The following is an 18,066-nucleotide window of genomic DNA, read 5'->3' on the forward strand; positions in this document are numbered from 1 at the left end:
GGGAGTGGGGGAGGGAGTGGGGGAGGGAGTGGGGGGAGGGAGTGGTCTCGCTCCCTCTGAAGGCTACCATCGTCAGCCTAGAAACACCCTCTCTGGGTCCCAACCCTCAGACCCCACACCAAAGGGCAGGGTTGTTGGCAAAACAGAAAGTTGGAAATTCCTAAATTCAAAGGTGAATACCCGCAAGGAGTCAGAGGTGGGGAGGTGGCTCCACTGAACTAGGGACCCATTTGAATCAGAGACCCTTGTCCACTTAGAGCTGTTTTGTTCCTTTCCAGCCCTAGCAACAGGTGGCCGAGCCTTAGGGGACCGGCCACACACCACTCAGCTGGAATGGGTCGGTCACAGGCACGTACCTAGCTGCTGGGCTCCACGGTTCTGATGGGCAGAGGCTTCAAGGTACAAAGAGGTGATTAAAAACCCCGTGCGCTGCCGCTGTCCACCTCCATGTCAGCTGACCCAGAGCCGCAGCGCTGACTCCACTACCCCATGGATTCTCTCCATGCCATCCACTTTCCACGTCACACCCCCTGCAGACCCTCATCACCCCCTTTCTGCACCTCTCCATCTGCCCCATGCTGTCTGTTTAAAACCCCAAACCACAGCTCTCCGTTCATCCCTCCTCTGCTCTAATACCCCACCCCGCTGTCTCCAGCTGGATCAAGTCTGAGCTCCTTGTCCTGGCATTTGAGGCCTCCCCAGCCTGGCCCCAGCTCACTCATCCTCCCTTTCCCAGCCTTTCCAGCCTGGTCTCTCCTGCGGCATGTGCCACAAACCACAGCCACATTGGCTTCCTTGGATCTGGGTCCCTGGAGGATCTTCCTGGGGTAGCATTCTAGTGACCTCCCAAGACCGTAGACACCCACCCTGCCAAATACCCAGGGGTTATGAGTGGGTCGTAACAACAAATAGCACCTTTCCCGGAGCATGATTTGTCGTTTCTGTTTTTTTTGTTTTGTTTTGTTTTGTTTTGTTTTTTTGAGACAGAGTTTCACTCATGTTACCCAGGCTGGAGTGCAATGGCGCGATCTCGGCTCACCGCAACCTCCGCCTCCTGGGTTCAGGCAATTCTCCTGCCTCAGCCTCCTGAGTAGCTGAGATTACAGGCACGCACCACCATGCCCAGCTAATTTTTTGTATTTTTAGTAGAGACGGGGTTTCACCATGTTGACCGGGATGGTGTCGATCTCTTGACCTCGTGATCCACCCGCCTCGGCCTCCCAAAGTGCTGGGATTACAGGCTTGAGCCACTGCGCCTGGCCTTGTTGTTTCTGTTTTTTAGAGACAGGGTCTCACTCTGTCACCCAGGCTGGAGAGCAGTGGCATAATCAAAACTCACTGCAGCCTCGACCCTCTGGGCTCAAGCGATCCTCCCGCCTCAGCCTCCTGAGTAGCTAGGACTACAGGCACGTGCTGCCACACCCAGCTGAGTTTTTAAATTTTTTGTAGAGACGGGGTCTCTTTATGTTGCCCAGGATGGTCGTGAACTCCGGGCCTCAAGCGGTCCTCCCTCCTCTGTCTGCTAAAGTGCTGGGATGACAGGTCTGAGTCACCGCACCTGGTATGTATTAAACACACCCAGAGTCTACTAAATTCCAGGCATTGTGCCAAGTGTTTTAATGCATTTTCATTTAATTGATTTGCATTAGCATTTAATTCTTACAACTCCCCTTCAAAGTAACCATTTTTATTCCCATTTTTAAGATTAGGAAACTGAGGCTCAGAGAAACTAAGCAACTTTCCAAAAGTCACAAAGCTACTAGGTGGTGAAGCCAGAATGTAAATCCAGGCTGCCCAAGCTCCTAGCCCCCATGCTGAGTGTGTTCTGCCCACAGAGGCTGTCGCTGCGCCTCCCGTCATGGGGGTTCAGGGATGGCGCTGCCCTCCCTCAACACAGGTCCCGCCCCCGGGGAAGGATTCATTCCCAGTATGGCCACAAGAAGCCACATATGACTGCACATGTCTGTTCTGAATCAGGGAATAAAGATGCTGGGAGCTGGGAGGCCTTGGGATGTTCCGGAGACTTCCAGAAAAGCCACATTATTTGGCAAAGCTTAGGGGTAAGGGGATGGCAGAGAGATAGAGCATCTAAGTTAACTGGGAACCCCAGGATGTAGCGCTGATCTCAGGGCACCCCTTTTCCTGCCCCGACCACTCCTGGGGCGGAGTCGTCCAGTGGGCCTATAAGACAACAGCGGGAGGCCTCCTTGTGCTGCAGGAAGAGGCAGAATTGGCTGTGTGATCTGGGCCTGTCCCTGCCCCTCTCTGGGCCTGGGTAAACCAGTGGATGTGAGCTGGGGACGCATAAAACAAAAGGAAACGCCCTGCATGGAGTGTTTGGACATGTGGGCTCTGGGCCTGACTCTCCCTTCTTTGGGTCTGTTTCCTCCTCTATAGAGTGGGGAGGCCCGCTTTGCACTGCCTTTATCTGCCTCTGTGTCAGTCGGCCCAGAGCCCCAATCTCAGGTTTTGGGACAGGGAGGGTGGTATAGGACAAGAATGTCTGGGCAAGCCATCCATCCAGTGGGCACTGGCTGAGCCCACTGTGTGCAGGTTTACTATCCAGAGACAGAAACCAGGGCCCTGGTGAGGGCAGTGCACGCTGGAAGACAGCGGGGAAGCAGGCCACATGTGATGTATAGTGTCAGAGCCAAGGGAGCCTACAGAGACCCACAAGCCTACCCATTGTACAGATAGGGAAACTGAGGCCTGGAGAGGGGCAGTCACCCAAGTCTGGAAAGGCAGGTTGACTTTCAGGGCCAAGTTCTTTCTGGGCCAAGTCCAGAAAGGCAGATTTCTTTCTGGAACAAGGGGCTAAGGCTGGGATTTAAGTCCTCTGCTCTAATGAGGTCAATCCAAAGTACATCAGGACAGCGGGTGATGCCACCGGGATGGGGTAAAGAGGAAGGAAGCACCAACCAGCCAAGAGCTCCTTAGGGGAGGCAGGGTCTGTGCCGTGTAACATGGGACAATGAGGGTGACAGTGAGCACGGCGATTTCTGTTGTTAACATGATTCAAGGACTCACTATCTGCCGGGCGCTGCGCTGAGCCCCTTGCCATGCTCTGCCACCCTGTTTTATTCTACCATTTTTTGTTTTGTTTTGTTTTGATTTTTTTTGAGATGGAGTCTTGCTCTGTCACCCAGGCAGGAGTGCAGTGGCACGATCTCAGCTCACTGCAACCTCCGCCTCCTGGGTTCAAGCGATTCTCCTGCCTCAGCCCCCTAAGTAGCTGGGATTACAGGTGTGTGCCACCACACCCAGCTGATTTTTGTATTTTTAGTAGAGATGGGGTTTCTCCATGTTAGCCAGGCTGGTCTTGAACTCCTGACCTCAAGCGATCCACCTGCCTTGGCCTCCCAAATTGTTGGGATTATAGGCATGAGCCATTGCACCTGGCCTATTCTACCTTTTAAGGTGTTACTAGCTCCCCATTTTGCAGAAGAGAGGAGATAGAGGTTCAGAGAGGATCAGTAACTTACTCAAAAGCACACAGCAAGTATGCAGATTGGAACAACCCAAGACCCTAATGGGGGCTAATGGGAGTGGTGGAGACTCAGGGACTCCAACAAGGAAGAAATAATGGGGGTCCCACTGACAGGGAGAGCTTTTTAGCGTGGGCTGTTACTATGGATAGATGGTGTCTCTGAAAACTGAAATCTGAAGTCGCACTGGACAGAGAGTCAAAGTCCTGGTCCAGCTCCACCCCAACCTATGACGCTGCTCTTGAGCAAGTCACTTGCATTCTCTGGGCCTCACCCTCCCCATCTGTAAAATGGACTAAGTGCTTCTTAATGGATTGGGGATAAGCGTCCTTTTGAGCTTCTGATAAAAGCCCTGTACACCAACACACCCCCAACAAACGCAGCCATGCACCCACATCCAGATAAGCCCTGGAGGCTTATCTGAGAACTCTGGGCTGAGATGATCTCCAAGGTCCCCTCAGGCCCTGATATTACCTAGGAGGGGCAAGCGGACGCTGTCCAGAGCACCGGCTTCCCTGAGGACAGATGTCTGGGAATGCCATGGGAAGGCCTGGGAATATCACTGGAATTCTCCTTCAGTGTCGCACACATAGCACGTGCCCCAGTGTGGGTGGACACAGCGCAGGCCAGCCCCAGCCATCACCCTCACCGCCTGGTCCAGGGCCTGCGGTCCCCGTGTTCATACCTGTGTGGCTGCCAAGGTGATGAACAGCCATGATACACTTATGCAAAGTACACGGGGCAAGGAGAGAGGGGAGAGCTATGGAAACAGCCAGACAGGAGCTGCCCATTTGCCTTGGCATCTGCTTACCCTAGGGCTCACAGAAAGGAAATGAGCATGTCAGCTGAAAGGGGCTGCTTTGAACGTCCTTCCTCCTCCTGCCTTATGGTTAGATGGGGGCTGGGGCACAGGGGAAGCCCCAAGAGGGGCCTGACCCTAGGGACTGGGGGATGCAGCTTCTGACTCTCTCATCTGTCTCTGCCTCTCTACTTGCAAGTCTCTCTATTCGCTCCCGTCTCCTCCTTCCCCACCCACCATTCCCTCTCTCTCTTTCTCGCCAGCACTCCATACTCCAGGAAAAAACTGGGCCACTAGAAACCCACCTCCAGTCTGGCTTATGACGGGTAGGGGGTGGGCACGCAGGGCCACCCCAGGACAAGTCTGGGAGATGGGCAGCCCCTAAGCCAACCTGCTTGGTTCAGAAGCACCTTGGAAGAGGGCTGCTGGGAAGGCCTCAAAGCCAGGTCTCAGAGGACCCAGCCTCATCAGCACTTCTTACCCGACTCCTATGAGACAAGATGTCCAAGGAGCGGAGTGGTGTGGGCTCCTAAAGCCGGGAAGCCAGGGGTCAGCCAAGACCTGAGGGAGGGACCCTGCCATGGTTGGGATATCCTTTTGTACCCAGGGATCCACTCAAGCCTCCTCACCAAACTTTGTTGAGTGACGTTGAACAGGTTGCCTCTCAACCAGAAAAAGAGCTGGAGGTCTTAAATGACCACAAGCTCAATAAGAGTCAACAGGGTAATAGTAACTAAAGCCTAAAGGAAGGGAATCAGCTTTTATGGAGCCTCTGCAATGCTTTCAAACAGCACTGCATCTGCTCGTCAGATTTCTATGAAGGACCTTTTATCCCCATTGTACAGATGAAGAACCAGAGCTCAGGAGGTTAAGTGGCTTGTCCAAAGTCACTGGGAATTGACTTTTTTTCCACCTCCTGGGTTCAAGTGATCCTCCTGCCTCAGCCTCTTGTGTGGTCGGGATTACAGGTGCACACCACCACAGCCAGTTAATTTTTGTATTTTTAGTAGAGACGGGGTTTCACCGTGTTGGCCAGGCTGGTCTTCAACTCCTGATCTCAAGTGATCCACCCACCTTGGCCTCTCAAAGTGCTGAGAATTTAACAATGTAAATTTGCATTTATCATTTTTTTTTTTGAGTCAGAGTCTCACTCTGTTGCCCAGGCTGGAGTGCAGTGGTGCAATCTTGGCTCACTGAAACCTCCACCTCCTGGGTTCAAGTGAGTCTCCTGCCTCAGCCTCCTGAGTAGCTGGGACCACAGGCATGTGCCACCATACCTGGATAATTTCTGTATTTTAGTAGAAATGGGGTTTCACTATGTTAGTCAGGCTGGTCTCGAACTCCCGACCTCAAGCGATCCTCCCACATCAGCCTCCCAAAGTGATGGGATTACAGGCATGAGCCTCTGTACCCAGCTGGGACCCTCAATTTTAGCCCTAGTGAAAGGGTGGGGTCTATGACTCTGCGGCTCTTGACTATAAGGCACCGATCTGACTCACTGGGGTTCCAGTTGTGGCTCTGCACTTGCTGTGTGGCCCCTTTCAGGCATTTCCCCGGCTGAGTCTCACTCTCCCTCCAGTGATACCTGCCCCGATGCACATCCTGAAGCGGGTGCCCAACAGTGCCTCTGTGGACCAGATGCTCAGGGGCTGAGGGCAACTGCCTGGGCACACAGAGCTGAGGGAAGCACGGCAGAGGTCTGGAACAGCCTTCTGCTCTACTTTGGGTGACCAAGGGACATGTGGTACCTGCTCCATCATCCAGCGTGGCTGGCAGCCACCCAGGCACAGGACAAGGCTGGCTGGTCGTGTTCAGAGCCATGACAGCAGCGGTACCTCCTCCCGCCCATGCACAGACTGCCTGGAAGGATGGAGTCCTGCGAGGGACAAGGACAACGGGTTGCTGGTGTGGTCATCAGAAACAAGTGCTGCTTTTGCCCCTGCCCCTTACTAAGCAGGTCTCTCCTCACCTCCGTAAGCCTCGGTCGTCATCTGTGAAATGAGGCTAAAATACTAGTTCACAGACCAGTGTGGTCCAAGAGAATTCATAGGAACAACTGGCCTATTAATAGGTGCTCAGTTAAACCTGGCTTCTCCTCTTTCCTGGGAACTCACATATCTAGAATGAAGAAGTATTGAGGTTGAAAATTACAAGTTCACATTGACTGGGCATCTCACCCTGGCAGGGCATGGGATGCAGCATTTTGTTTTTAAGTATTTCGTTTGGTCCTTAGCTCCTGGAGAAATCTGAAGCTGGGAGGTCAGGGCACAGGAACCAGGGACTAAGGCTGGGGTTTGAGCCCAGCACCTGTCCAGCTCCAGGGTGCCAGACAGTGGTGGTTGTGGCCAGGAGCTTGGGAGTCAGAGATGTGGGACTGAAACCCAGCTTGCTCATTTCCTCCTGGTATGTGAGTTACTTCACCTCTCGGTGCCACTGTTTCCTCCTCTGTAAAATGGCAGTAACAGCACCTGCTTTATGGGGCTGCCGTGGGGATCCGAGGCCACGATGTCTGAAGCATTTAGCCCAATGCCTGGCACACAGCCTGTGTTCAAGCAATGGTGGCTCTTGTTATTTGCTTATCTGGCCCCTAAACAGAACATCCAGGAAATAAGGCGATGAATTTGGTTGGGGGATGAATTAGTGAAAATGAAGACTTCCTGGAGAGAGTGGGTGTGCCTCCTGCCGCTTCCCCTGACCACCCCCAACCCCCGCCACCCAGGAGATCCTGGTCAGCCTGGTGTCCTGCAGCCGGCACAGGTGGCCCCTTATTTCCTTAGCGGGCATGCTCCACTGGCAGCCCGTGGGACAGCGGTGGCACGGCCATCCGGCCTCAGTCAAATGGTTCATGCTCCAAGCCCAGGATTGCAGCTGGGCCCCTGTCCACAGCAGGGAAATGAAGGGGCTCCTTGGGCCACTGCAGACATGGAGACTTATTGTGATGAACATGCAAAGAAGCCTCAGGTCCCTGAGCAGGCCCTGGGCCCTCAAGAGCCACCAGCCCCAAGTCTGGGGGATGAGGGAGAAGAGAGGGAACAGGGTGAGCCACAGCTTTGAGTCACCCCTGGTTCAAAAGGAGGCACAGGTGGCAGGTGGGGGAGGGATGGGTGAAATAACTGTGGGAGAGCAGGAGCTTGGAAGGCGGGGGCCCGATGGAGCAGGTGGTGAAGAACAGGGACCGCGGGTACCCACAGACCCGGGGGCAAGCCCCCGTCTTCCTCCTAACCAGCTGCATGACCTTGCACTAGTCATTCTGCCTCCAACCTTCATAAGCCCCACCACAGTTACCTGGTAAGGTCGCTGCCAAGACTCTAAGCAACCAGGCAGGTAAAGCACTTAGTAATTAGCCACCTCTGTCTCAGTGTGATCTCGAGCGAGTCACACCATGGGTTCAAACACATTAACAGCCTGCCAGTCCCTCGACTCTACACGCCGTTGCCACCATTCCCTTCAGTGCTCCAGCCTAGGGCACACTGGGTGTTGCCTGTTGTCCCTGGAGGTGTCAGTGTGGTTTATAAAACAGCCCCTTTTACGTCATGTGCAGGTGGGGACAGGCCAGGTCACATTTTCCCCCACTCCACAAGTCAGCTGGCCTGCCCAGGCCAGGCCCAGACCTGGGCTCAAGCTAACTGGCCACAGTGGCTCCTCCCGGTCATTTGTCTTTCCAAGGCAGCTCAGCACCAGCTGTGGGCATCTGGGTGAAGGAGAGAGAACGGGCTGTGAAATCAGACAGACCAGGGTTTCCATCTCAGCAATACCATACCCCAGGACGTTCCCCTGACCTCCGTACCTAAATTTCCTTATCTGCAAAATGGAAGCGTGGCAGAATTTCCTTCCCCAGGCTGTTGTAAGGAACCATACAGGGTCTTCGGCACATATATTCATCAGGGTCCTCCAGAGACACAGAACAGGAGCAAGAGAGAGGTTTTAAGAATTGGCTGAAGTTTGTGTCCTTTGTAGGGACTTGGATGAATCTGGAAACCATCATTCTCAGCAAACTGACACAAGAACAGAAAGTCAAACACTGTATATTCTCACTCATAGGTGGATGTTGAACAACAAGAACACGTAGACTCAGGGAGAGGAGCATCACACACTGGGGGCAGTTGGCGGTGGGTAGGGGAGAGACAGTGGGGGATGGGGAGGGAGGGGAGGGTGGGGAGGGATAACATGGGGAGAAATGCCAGATATAGTATGCACCTAAAGTAGAATAAATAAATTTTAAAAATAAATAAATAAAATAAAATGCTGTTGGAAAAAAAAAAAAAAAAGAATTGGCTTATGCGATTATGGAGTCTTACTAAGTCCAAAGTCTGCACAGCAGCCCAGCAGGCTGGAGGCCCAGGGAAGAGTGGCAGCTCTTCCGTACAAGGGTAATCTCCGGGCAGAACTCCTTCCTGCATGGAGAGCTCATTCTTCACTCTATTAAGACCTTCAGCTGATTAGACCACGCCCACCACAGGACAAACCGTCGCCTGCCTTGCTTTTTGCTTTTAAAACTCCACTGAATTAAATGTTAATCTCACCCAAATACACCTTCACAGAAACACCCAGAATGTTTGACTAGAATGTCAGCTCACTGAAACCTCTGCTTCCCAGGTTCAAACAATTCTCCTGCCTCAGCTTCCCTGAGTAGCTGGGATTACAGGTGCACGCCGGCATGCCTGGATAATTTTTGTATTTTTACTACAGATGGGGTTTTCCTATATTGGGCAGGCTGGTCTTGAACTCCAGGCTTCAAGTTATCCACCCATCTCAGTCTCCCAGAGTGCTGGGATTACAGGTGTGGACTACCGCACCTAGCCTTACGGGTAAAATGTTTTAATCATTATGTGTCTGGCACTATTCTAAGCATGTGTATGTTTTAACTCATTCAATTCTCATGAGTACCCATGATGTTGCAGTGTGGGTCCACATGAGATAGAAGGTCAGGGAGCAGAGAGGTTTACATAACTTTGTGGCAATCACCCGGCCAGGAGGCAGTGAGCAGGATGTGAACCCAGCAGGGAATTTCAAACATCAGCACCTACTGTTCCTCTGTCACACTGAGAGCACTGTGCCCGTGACCTGGCGACACCCTGGCAAGGCCACCAGACTTAGAAGATGTTGGCTGCCCCCACCATCCCCTCCAGAAAAACCATCAACCACTTTGATTAAGTAACAGGCATTTTATTGGGTGGCATCAGAGGAAATCCCATTGCCACCTCACAGTGTAGAACCAGCAGAACCGAGAATACTCCAGCCCATGTCCCCTCAGCCACCTGCCCTGGCCCCTCATGGGAAATGACATAGATCCTGGAAAGACACAGAACCCACACCCGGCCCAGGTGGCACCGGCATGCGCTGGTGGCACTTGGGGAATGGCCACACCAGCTCCGGGGGTGGGGGGCCCCCATGCAGCCATCCTGGAGGATGACCCAACACTTTCACAGTCCCCTAAAAACCATCCTTGAAAGTCACGCTTTATAAATCCCTGACCACTCAGAATCCAACCAGGAGCCATTCGTGGCCACCGATTGGCTGCATCAAAAAAAGAATGGGCCAATGACAGATTGGCCCACACAGAGCCACTCCCACGCAGAGGAGGAGGATTCTACAGGCAACCTCCTGGGCCCAGGCTGGCCAACCCAAGGCCAGGCCTCTGGGGGCTGGGAGAAGGGAGGGGCAGCGTCTACCTCGGCCTGTGTCTCCATGTATGTCACTGTGGTGGCTGAGCTCCTGCAGGGAAATTCCAGACCCTGGGATTGGCTCTAGGAGTGGCGGTCTCTAGAGGTAGGGCCTGAGAGGATCTGAGACCCATCCAAAATTTTCCAGAATCACAGCCCAAACCGGCAGAACCACCCCATCCCACGCCTTGGCAGGTAGCCTCCAGTGGGTCCCCAGCCCCACCATGTGGCGCGGACCAGGAATCACACGAGCCTCGGCAGAACACAGGCACCTGGAGAAAGGCATGCCGGCATCTAAGGCCAGTGGCTGAGTACAGGGGCCTCCTGGCCCAGGTGGGTCTGGGCAAGACACAGTGAGGAAGGTAGGCAGCCCAGACCAGAGAGGGCAAGGCCAGCTGATGCCCTCTGTGCCCCACAGTCAGCCTGGGTTACACTTCACCCTGGACACCTGGAGGACCCGGGATCAAGGCCAGGAGCCTCTGTGGGTAGTGAGGTTTGCCGAGGGGCCCAGAGCTGCCTCCTTTTCCCCAAAGGATCCTGAGAGCTGCTCCATCTCCTTTCCCCAGGTCCCTGAGCCACTGGGCCCAGGGGAGGGAAGAAGGAGAACCTGCCAGGCTCCAGGGTCATATCTCCCACATGGCCGATGGGACAAGGGGTAGTGGCCCTGTTCCTCCCCAACACAGTCTCAAACCAGAGCCTGAGGTGTGGGAGAGGCCAGAATACAGTAGTAGCAAGGGGGTCAAGCCCAGGCTCTAGAAAGGCAGCTGTCCATGAAGAAGGAAGGGGTGGAGGGGCTGGAGAGGGGCCTGTGCAGTGAGGTTGGCCGCCTGGATGGACAGACAGGTGGACGGTGGAGGCCCGAGCGGCTCACTGCATATACGCGTAGCCCCAGTCCCCCAGGGGTTTATGCGTCTCCTTGATGACCTGGGGCGACGTCCAGCGCAGGATGTAGTGCGGGCCCCCTGGCTTGTCATTGGTTCCTGCGGAAAAGACACTTCTGTTTCCCTCTGAAAAGACACAACAGCCTGGGCAGAAGGGAAGAAGTGATGGAATCGACGGGCCGGCAGCGTGGGCGGCCAGCAGCGGGCCTGCAACCAAGCTTGGAGCATGCGAAGTCAGGGATGGGTGGGAGACGCTGCCTCCAGTCTCCAGTCTGCTGGGGAGCCTCCGCTGTTCTCTCCACGTCGCACCCTGCCTCCCAGACATCCTTGCGCCCAGCCTTGCATCCTTGCTGGAATGCAAGGATGTCTAGGAGGCCGGGTGCGACGTGGAGAGAGCACTGGACTGAGAGGTAGAGACCTCACATGGTCCTGGGGTGCCATAGCAAGTGCATATCTAGGGTTCATCCCTGGTTCCTAGCCAGAGCTCCTAAAGCTCTTGGGATTTCCTGAGTGACAGGGGTGAAAGGATCATCTTCCGTTATTCATAACAAGCCCCTTTAATCACGCATGAGTTTATGCTAATGAGGGCTCTTGCAGGATGGGGCTGGTTGGCAAAGGAACCAACCCTGTGATTAGAGGCTTGGAAGCTTCAGCCCCAGGGAGGGCAGAGGGGCTGGAGGCTGAGTTGACCCCCAATGGGCAATGATTGAATCAACTGTATCTGTGTAATGAAGCCTCCATGAAAATCCAAAAGGACAGTGTCAGGAGAGCTTCTGGATTGGTGAACACAGCCCACATGCCAAGGGGGTGGCACAGCCCAAACTCCAGGGGGACAGAGGCTCCGTGCTGGGGACCCTTCCAGTCTTTGCCCTGTGTGTCTGCACATCTGGCTGTTTATCTGTGCATTTTCTTCTTTTCCTTTTTTTTTTTTTGCGATAGAGTCTCGCTCCATCACCAGGTTAGAGTGCAATGGCGCAATCTCAGCTCACCACAACCTCCACCTCGCGGGTTCAAGTGATTCTCCTGCCTCAGCCTCCTGAGTAGCTGGGACTACAGGCACCCACCACTGCCCAGCTAACTTTTTTATTTTTCATAGAGATGGGGTTTCACCATGTTGGCCAGGATGGTCTCGATCTCTTCACCTCCCAAAGTGCTGGGATTACAGGTGTGAGAGCCACTGTGCCCAGCCTCATCTGTATCCTTTAAAATACCTTCTCAATACATAGGTAATAGTAAGTACGCCTCCCCAGGGTTCTGTGAGCCAGAGTTCAGTATCAAAACTGAAGAGGGCATCGTGGGAACTTCTGATTCGTAGCCAAGTCAGACAAGGTAACCCCGGGCAGTTAGCGCCAAGTTAAACTGTAGGACACCTAGCCAGTGTCCACCAGGAACGGGAGAACTGGTTGGTGTGGGAAAGCCCAGCACACCTGGATTCAGCGCTGGCTCTGCCACTCGGGAGCAGTAACCTTTGCAGGTCATTGCTCCTTCTGAGCCTCGGTTTCCCATTTGTGAAGTAGAGGCTGTTGGACTTAAGAGAAACTGGGTATGGTATAGAAAGTGTGGTTGCTGGAGCCAAAATTACAACCCCACCAGGCCCATGTGGCCTTGAGCAAGTCACTGCCCTGTGCCTCAGTTTCCTCCTCTGTAAAATGGGAAGAATGGGTCCCTTTGCTCACAAGTGTGCTGAAAGGAGCCTGAGCTAGCCCACTTGCTTGGCCCACAATACGTGCTCAGTAAATGGTGTCCTTCCTGTTACTCCAGCACGCTCTCAAACCACAGCCTGAGGCGTGGGAGAGGCCAGAATACAGTGGTAGGAAGGGGGTCAAGCCCGGGCTCTAGAAAGGCAGCTGTCCATGAAGGAGGGGTTGAGGGGCTGGAGAAGGGCCTGTGCAGTGAGGCTGGCAGCCTGCATGGACAGACAGGCGGACAGTGGAGGCCTGAGTGGGGCTCACTGCATGTACGCGTAGCCCCAGTCCCCCAGTCTTCCTATTTTACAGAGGAGGAAACAGTGACTTGCTCAGATGCAGCATCTAGGGTCTTGTACCAGGAACTCGGCTCCCCTATGGGAAAGGGGACCCACTCACCAGAGGCTCGGGCCCCCCCAAAGGGCTGCTGGCCCACGACCGAGCCGGTGGACTTGTCGTTGATGTAGAAGTTGCCGGCAGCATTCCTGAGCACCTTTGTGGCCTCCCGCACGACATCCCTACAAAGCAAGGCAGTGGTGAGACAGCAACCAGCTCATCTCCCTCCAGCCCACACTGGCTTTCCAGGTTCAGCATGAGGCCGAGTCAGGGAAGAGGGATGCTGGCCAGCTGTTGGCTGTGGACCTTCGGTCAGGTGAACCTGTCTCTGAGCCCAGCTCCTCCCCTGGGGAGGGGCTTAGCACTCCCCATCGCGGGATTACTGCAGAGTTCAAGGGAGTGGCCCGTCCTAGTCCAGTGTTCCTGCCCCTCAGGAGCAGGGGAAATCCCAGCTCCCAAGCTCCCACCCTGCCTCTCTCTCCAAGCCCCTCTCTACTCTCTCATAGAGGCAGATGTGGGGACAACCAGTGCCACGGAGGAAGGAAGAGGAGAAGCCTCAAGTTTACCCTCACGGGACCCAGGTTCAAATCCTGCCTCTGCAGCCCCTGGCCTGCCCTGCTCTGCAGCACAGGACAATCACCTCGCTCAGCGGGGCCCCATCAGATCTCACAGAGCTGGTCAAAAGCAACAACTCCCCGCCCTGCCCATAAAGGCTCAGATTCACGGGTGCCCAGTGGCGCCCTGGCACCAGTACTGGCAACAAAGAGCCTGCTGCTGCTGTGGGCCCACATGAGGAGCCCTGGCTGCCTGTCTGGGCTGAGGGGAGGGGACAAAGAGGAGGTGGAGGTGGCATTATTACTGGAAGCCATGTCCAGGAGGTGGGGATGGGGTGAGAGCTGGCAGGGACAGGACATCCAGAGCACAGCACCAGGGCTGCAGCCTGGCCACTCACTTATCCTGGGAGAACACTGCCCCCGTGAGGCCATAGCTGGTGGTGCTGTCAACCAGCTGCAGCGTCTCCTTGTACTTATCATCCGGGTAGACGTACACAGTCAGTACAGGCCCGAAGATCTCCTAGGATAGAGGTTCCCACGTCAGGCCCTCCATGGGGCCAGGGCATGAGCCCTCCCAGTGCCCCTGCTCTGACTCCCCTCTTCCCAGTCCCTGGGCCTCAGTCCATACTTCAGTATCTGCAAGAAGGGTGAGGTGCTGCCTCCTCCTGGGTTCCCTCCAGGACAGCAAGGTGCCCAGCTCCCTGCCCTGTCCACCCCACCGCAAGCTGGCAAAAGATGCAAACGTGTTCTGGCTCTCCCTGCCAAACCCACACCCGGAGGACAAAAAGTCCAGGTCCCAGAGGCTTCCGGCAGCAGCTGACACGAGAACTGCCCAGAGATACCATTCTCTCCAGGAGGGTTTGTGGTTCCCTCTGCCACCAAGGGGCTGGGGAAGATCTCCTTCTCGGGCAGACTCCAGCCCTGCACTGCCAACTTGGGTCAGTGCCTTGACCTCAGTTTCTCATCTGTAAAATGGGAACAGTAATGCCCACCACAGTAAGAGTCTGTCAAGGTGAGCCATTATGATTGCTGTGGTGACCGTGGTTGCTGTGGGCAGCGGAAGTGCTCGGACCTCAGCCAGGGTCAAGGACACAGCCCTAGATCTGGAGTCGGGCAGCCTGAGCTTAACACCTGACTCCGCTCTCTCCTGGTAGGAGGCATTCATTTCCTTTCAGGGCCTCCCTTTAGAGCCTCATCTGTGAAATGGGAGCATGTCTCCAGGAGAACATGCCGTGCCAGTGGCCTGTGTGTGTGCTGTGCTCCGGTGGGACTGTCCCCCTCTGGGCCCAGGCTGCCCCGGTCACCTCCTTCATGATGGGCTCCTGAGGGTCCTTGCTTTCCACAATGCAGGGTTCCACAAAGTAGCCCACAGAGTCATCACACTTGCCCCCAGCCAGGACGGTGAGGCTGGGCGAGGAGCGTGCGTGCTCCAGCCACTTCTTGATACGGCCAAAGGACTGGGGTGGGCAGGGAGGAGGGAGGTCAAAGGTTCTGGGAGGGCAGCCCAGAGGCAGCCCCCGCAACACACTCACCCCGAAACACCTGTACCTGAAGGGCCCAACTCCTGAAACGGGCAGGGGCGGGGGACACCGAGGGAAAAAGCCAGGGTCTGGCTGAGCCGCAGTGGAGACAAGGACAGATATGCACACCGTGTGTTTGTGTGTGTGTGTGTGTGTGTGTGTGTGTGTGTGCGCGCGCGCGCGTGCGTGTGCTAGTACCATAGGTGCACTCGCATATAAACATAGGCACACGCCAATCAATGCATATATAGGCATGTGCACAGTCACATGTCTGTTTAAGCATGTAGGGATCTCTATGCCTTCCACATGTAGATGCATGTGGGTGGACTTATTTACACAGGCACGTGTGTGCTTATATGCAAATGGAGATGTATGTGTTTATATGGAAAGGTCTAGAAGTGTGGCCACAGAGAGCTCTATGTGAACACGTTCATGAATACACGTGGACCTGTGCACATGTGTCCTCGGGATTCCACCTGTGCACACGCAAATGCCCTGAGGAGCTCGCTGACCCTGCTTCCAGGGAGGGCAGGAGACGAGTTCCTCTCTGGCTATGGCTGATCCTGCCCTTTCTGAAGCTGGGTGTGCATGTGTGGCTGCTGAGCTGCCTTGATCACAGCAGTGGGGCTGGGTCATCCCCTGGGTCAGGGTCCCCCATATCTCTTCCTCCCTCTCCCACCCAGTCCGGGGCTTGCCCCCTGCCGGGAACGCCCGCTTGCCACCCCATACCTTGGCATCAATCACTGCAGAGAAGAAGGTCCCAAAATCCTCTGCAGGCTGGAGGCAAGGGAGGCGCCAGAAGAGATGAGTCGCTGCAGGCCGAGACAAAGGGAGCCCCCTCCCCGCACACCCCAGCCATGGCTGCAGAAGAGCCTCCCAGGGACCCAATCCCATCAGCCCCCCACTGGGCCATGGCGGGGGAGTGACGGCGCCACTCACGTTGCCCACTTTGATCCGGCTGTGCTCCTCCAGCAGCCGCCTTTTGATCTGCGGCCACAGCGAGTGTGGCGCGTAGAGGCGCGAGCAGGCGGAGCACTTCTGGCCGCCGTACTCGAAGGCTGAGCGCAGGGTCCCGCTCACCACGCTGTCCACATCAGCCGAGTGGTGCACGAAGTGGAAGTTCTTTCCGCCACACTCTACAGGGGCCAGGGGTGGGGAAATGACCAGGGGAGCCGGCTCCCCCAGCTGCCCAGGGGCCCAAAGCACCACCTACGCCATCCATGGCCCAGGACCAGCCCTAGCATGGAGCAGACCAGAGAGGGAGGAGGCTCAGAGTGAGCACCAACTGACACCCCAGAGACCCGAGGTCAGGCCATTCTCCCACTCCGCAGATGAGGAAACTGAGACCAGGGAGGGGTGAAGGGCATCAGAAAATCAGGTCCCACCGCCCCATTACACGGATGGGAAAACTGAAACTACCCAATGTAAAGGCAGAGGATGGATGAGAACCCAAGGCTCCCAAGAGCTAGTCCATTCCCAGAAGTGGGCACAGCTTTTTGTGGGGTTCTCCCAAGCCCTCGCCTACAAAGGAGAGGGGAGCCCGCCCCATTTTGGCTGCCAGGGCTGGGCCCCTCCTCCCCACCCACAGTGAAAACCACTCCCCCATTTCCCCAGTGAGTGGGGAGCTTCAGGCAGGTCACTTCACCCTCCTGGCCTCAGTTTCCTTTCCCCACGGGAAGCAGCAGCTGAAGCACTTACCAGCTGCCCACCTGTGGACAGAGTACCCTGCGCTTTGTCCAACTGAAGCCTCACAACAATCTCCCGCTACTATCCCCAATTTAAAGCCAAGAAAACTGAGGCAGAGAGACAAAGTCACCTGCTCCAGGTTGGGAAGCGGTAACACAGCTGACCCTGAGGAGCGCTCGCCTTCCCTGACACCCCCATCCGAGCTCCCACCAGTCCAGACACAGGATCCAGACTTCCTGGTGGACCCCACTTCACCCCACAGGGAAAAATGCTGAAGTACACGTCCCAGCTCTGCTGGTCACGTCCCATAGCCCTCCCTGCCTCTAGGTCTCAGCACAGTCCCAAAATGTGCTCCACAAAACACTTGGTCCATTGGGGTCTTTGCAGAAACAGGCTTCTGTGTCCCAGTGAGTGTGGGAAACACTGCATGGCAGATTGATGTGCAATGCATGCTAGAGCATTAAAGGCTCTGGGAAGTCCTGCAGGAGGAGGAACCCATTTTGCATTAACACCACACATGCCAAATGTCCTTGACCATGAACCTGTTTCTCTGTGGGAAAATTTTAATAGGGCAACAAGGTCCGGCCCTGCCTACCTCTCAGCCCATCTTCTACCAGCCCTCCTCCCTCCCCACTCACAGGCCTCGCTTTGCTTCTTCAAATCCAAGTTCATTCCCACTTCTGGTCTCTGCATCTGCGCTTTCCTCCGCTTAGAGCTGCACTGCCCAACACGGCAGCAACCAGCCACAAGTGGCTACTAAGATTTAACTTAATTAAAATGAAAGAAAACCAGACCTGCAGTTCCTCAGTCACACAGGCCACCCTTCAAGGGCTCAACGGCCACATGTGGCTGGTGGCTGCGTATTAGAAAGTGAAGGTACCGGACGCTTCCCTTATCACAGAACGTTCTACTGGGGAGTGCTGGTGGCTGAAATGGTTTATCTTTCTGACTCCTGGCTGTGTCCCCTCTACCTCCCTCCTCTTTTGTGATAGCCAGGGGAGGGGTCCCTAGGGTCACAGGGGAGGGGGGGAAGGGGGCTTACCTCCAGCCAGGCGTGGGAAGGTGCGGTACCTGTCCAGGTTCTGGGCCACCTGCTTCCACAGGTATTTGAAGGTGCTGGAACCACAGGAGAAAGGATGGGGATCAGGGAGCCAGGCCAGAGGAAGGGGGCTGAAAAACCCGGGAAGGAGCTGGGGGTGGGGTGGGGGCAGCAGCCCAGCAGGAGGTGGGAGCCAAGTGTGGTGACAGCCGAGAACAGACAGCATTCCAAGACTACTCTAGGGAGGGGCAAAGGGGGTCTGGGCAGCAAGATGGTGCAGAGGAGCTGCACAGTCTGCAGTCAGGACACTCAGGGCTGTGTGATCCTGGGTTCCCTATGTAACCTCTCTGAGCCTCTAATTCTGCACCTGATCTGGGAAGCAGAGAGAACAATCCCGACCCGGCAGGGTTGTTTTGTG

At 55.3% G+C, this 18,066-nt stretch overlaps 2 protein-coding genes across 2 annotated transcripts in view; both read right to left on the bottom strand.

Moving 5' to 3' along the window:
- The window catches only part of TAS1R2 (taste 1 receptor member 2), a 39,173-nt gene extending 30,938 nt beyond the window's left edge, over positions 1-8,235 (bottom strand). The window contains exons 1-2 of the mRNA XM_037730254.1: positions 7,896-8,235; positions 6,033-6,160 (exon numbers count right to left, since the gene is read on the bottom strand). The gene's annotated coding sequence lies outside the window, so the exon portion shown is untranslated. The remainder of the gene's footprint in view (positions 1-6,032; positions 6,161-7,895) is intronic.
- Positions 8,236-9,429: 1,194 nt separating this feature from the next.
- Positions 9,430-18,066, bottom strand: part of ALDH4A1 (aldehyde dehydrogenase 4 family member A1) — a 32,206-nt gene continuing 23,569 nt past the window's right edge. Inside the window, exons 9-15 of the mRNA XM_017505836.2 lie at positions 17,652-17,725; positions 15,863-16,059; positions 15,653-15,700; positions 14,708-14,860; positions 13,802-13,923; positions 12,913-13,031; positions 9,430-10,927 (exon numbers count right to left, since the gene is read on the bottom strand). Coding sequence (XP_017361325.1) covers positions 10,815-10,927; positions 12,913-13,031; positions 13,802-13,923; positions 14,708-14,860; positions 15,653-15,700; positions 15,863-16,059; positions 17,652-17,725 — 826 coding nt within the window. The 3' untranslated portion in view covers positions 9,430-10,814. The remainder of the gene's footprint in view (positions 10,928-12,912; positions 13,032-13,801; positions 13,924-14,707; positions 14,861-15,652; positions 15,701-15,862; positions 16,060-17,651; positions 17,726-18,066) is intronic.

The sequence above is a fragment of the Cebus imitator genome, unplaced genomic scaffold, assembly GCF_001604975.1.
Source record: "Cebus imitator isolate Cc_AM_T3 unplaced genomic scaffold, Cebus_imitator-1.0 Scaffold15, whole genome shotgun sequence".
NCBI lineage: Eukaryota > Metazoa > Chordata > Mammalia > Primates > Cebidae > Cebus > Cebus imitator.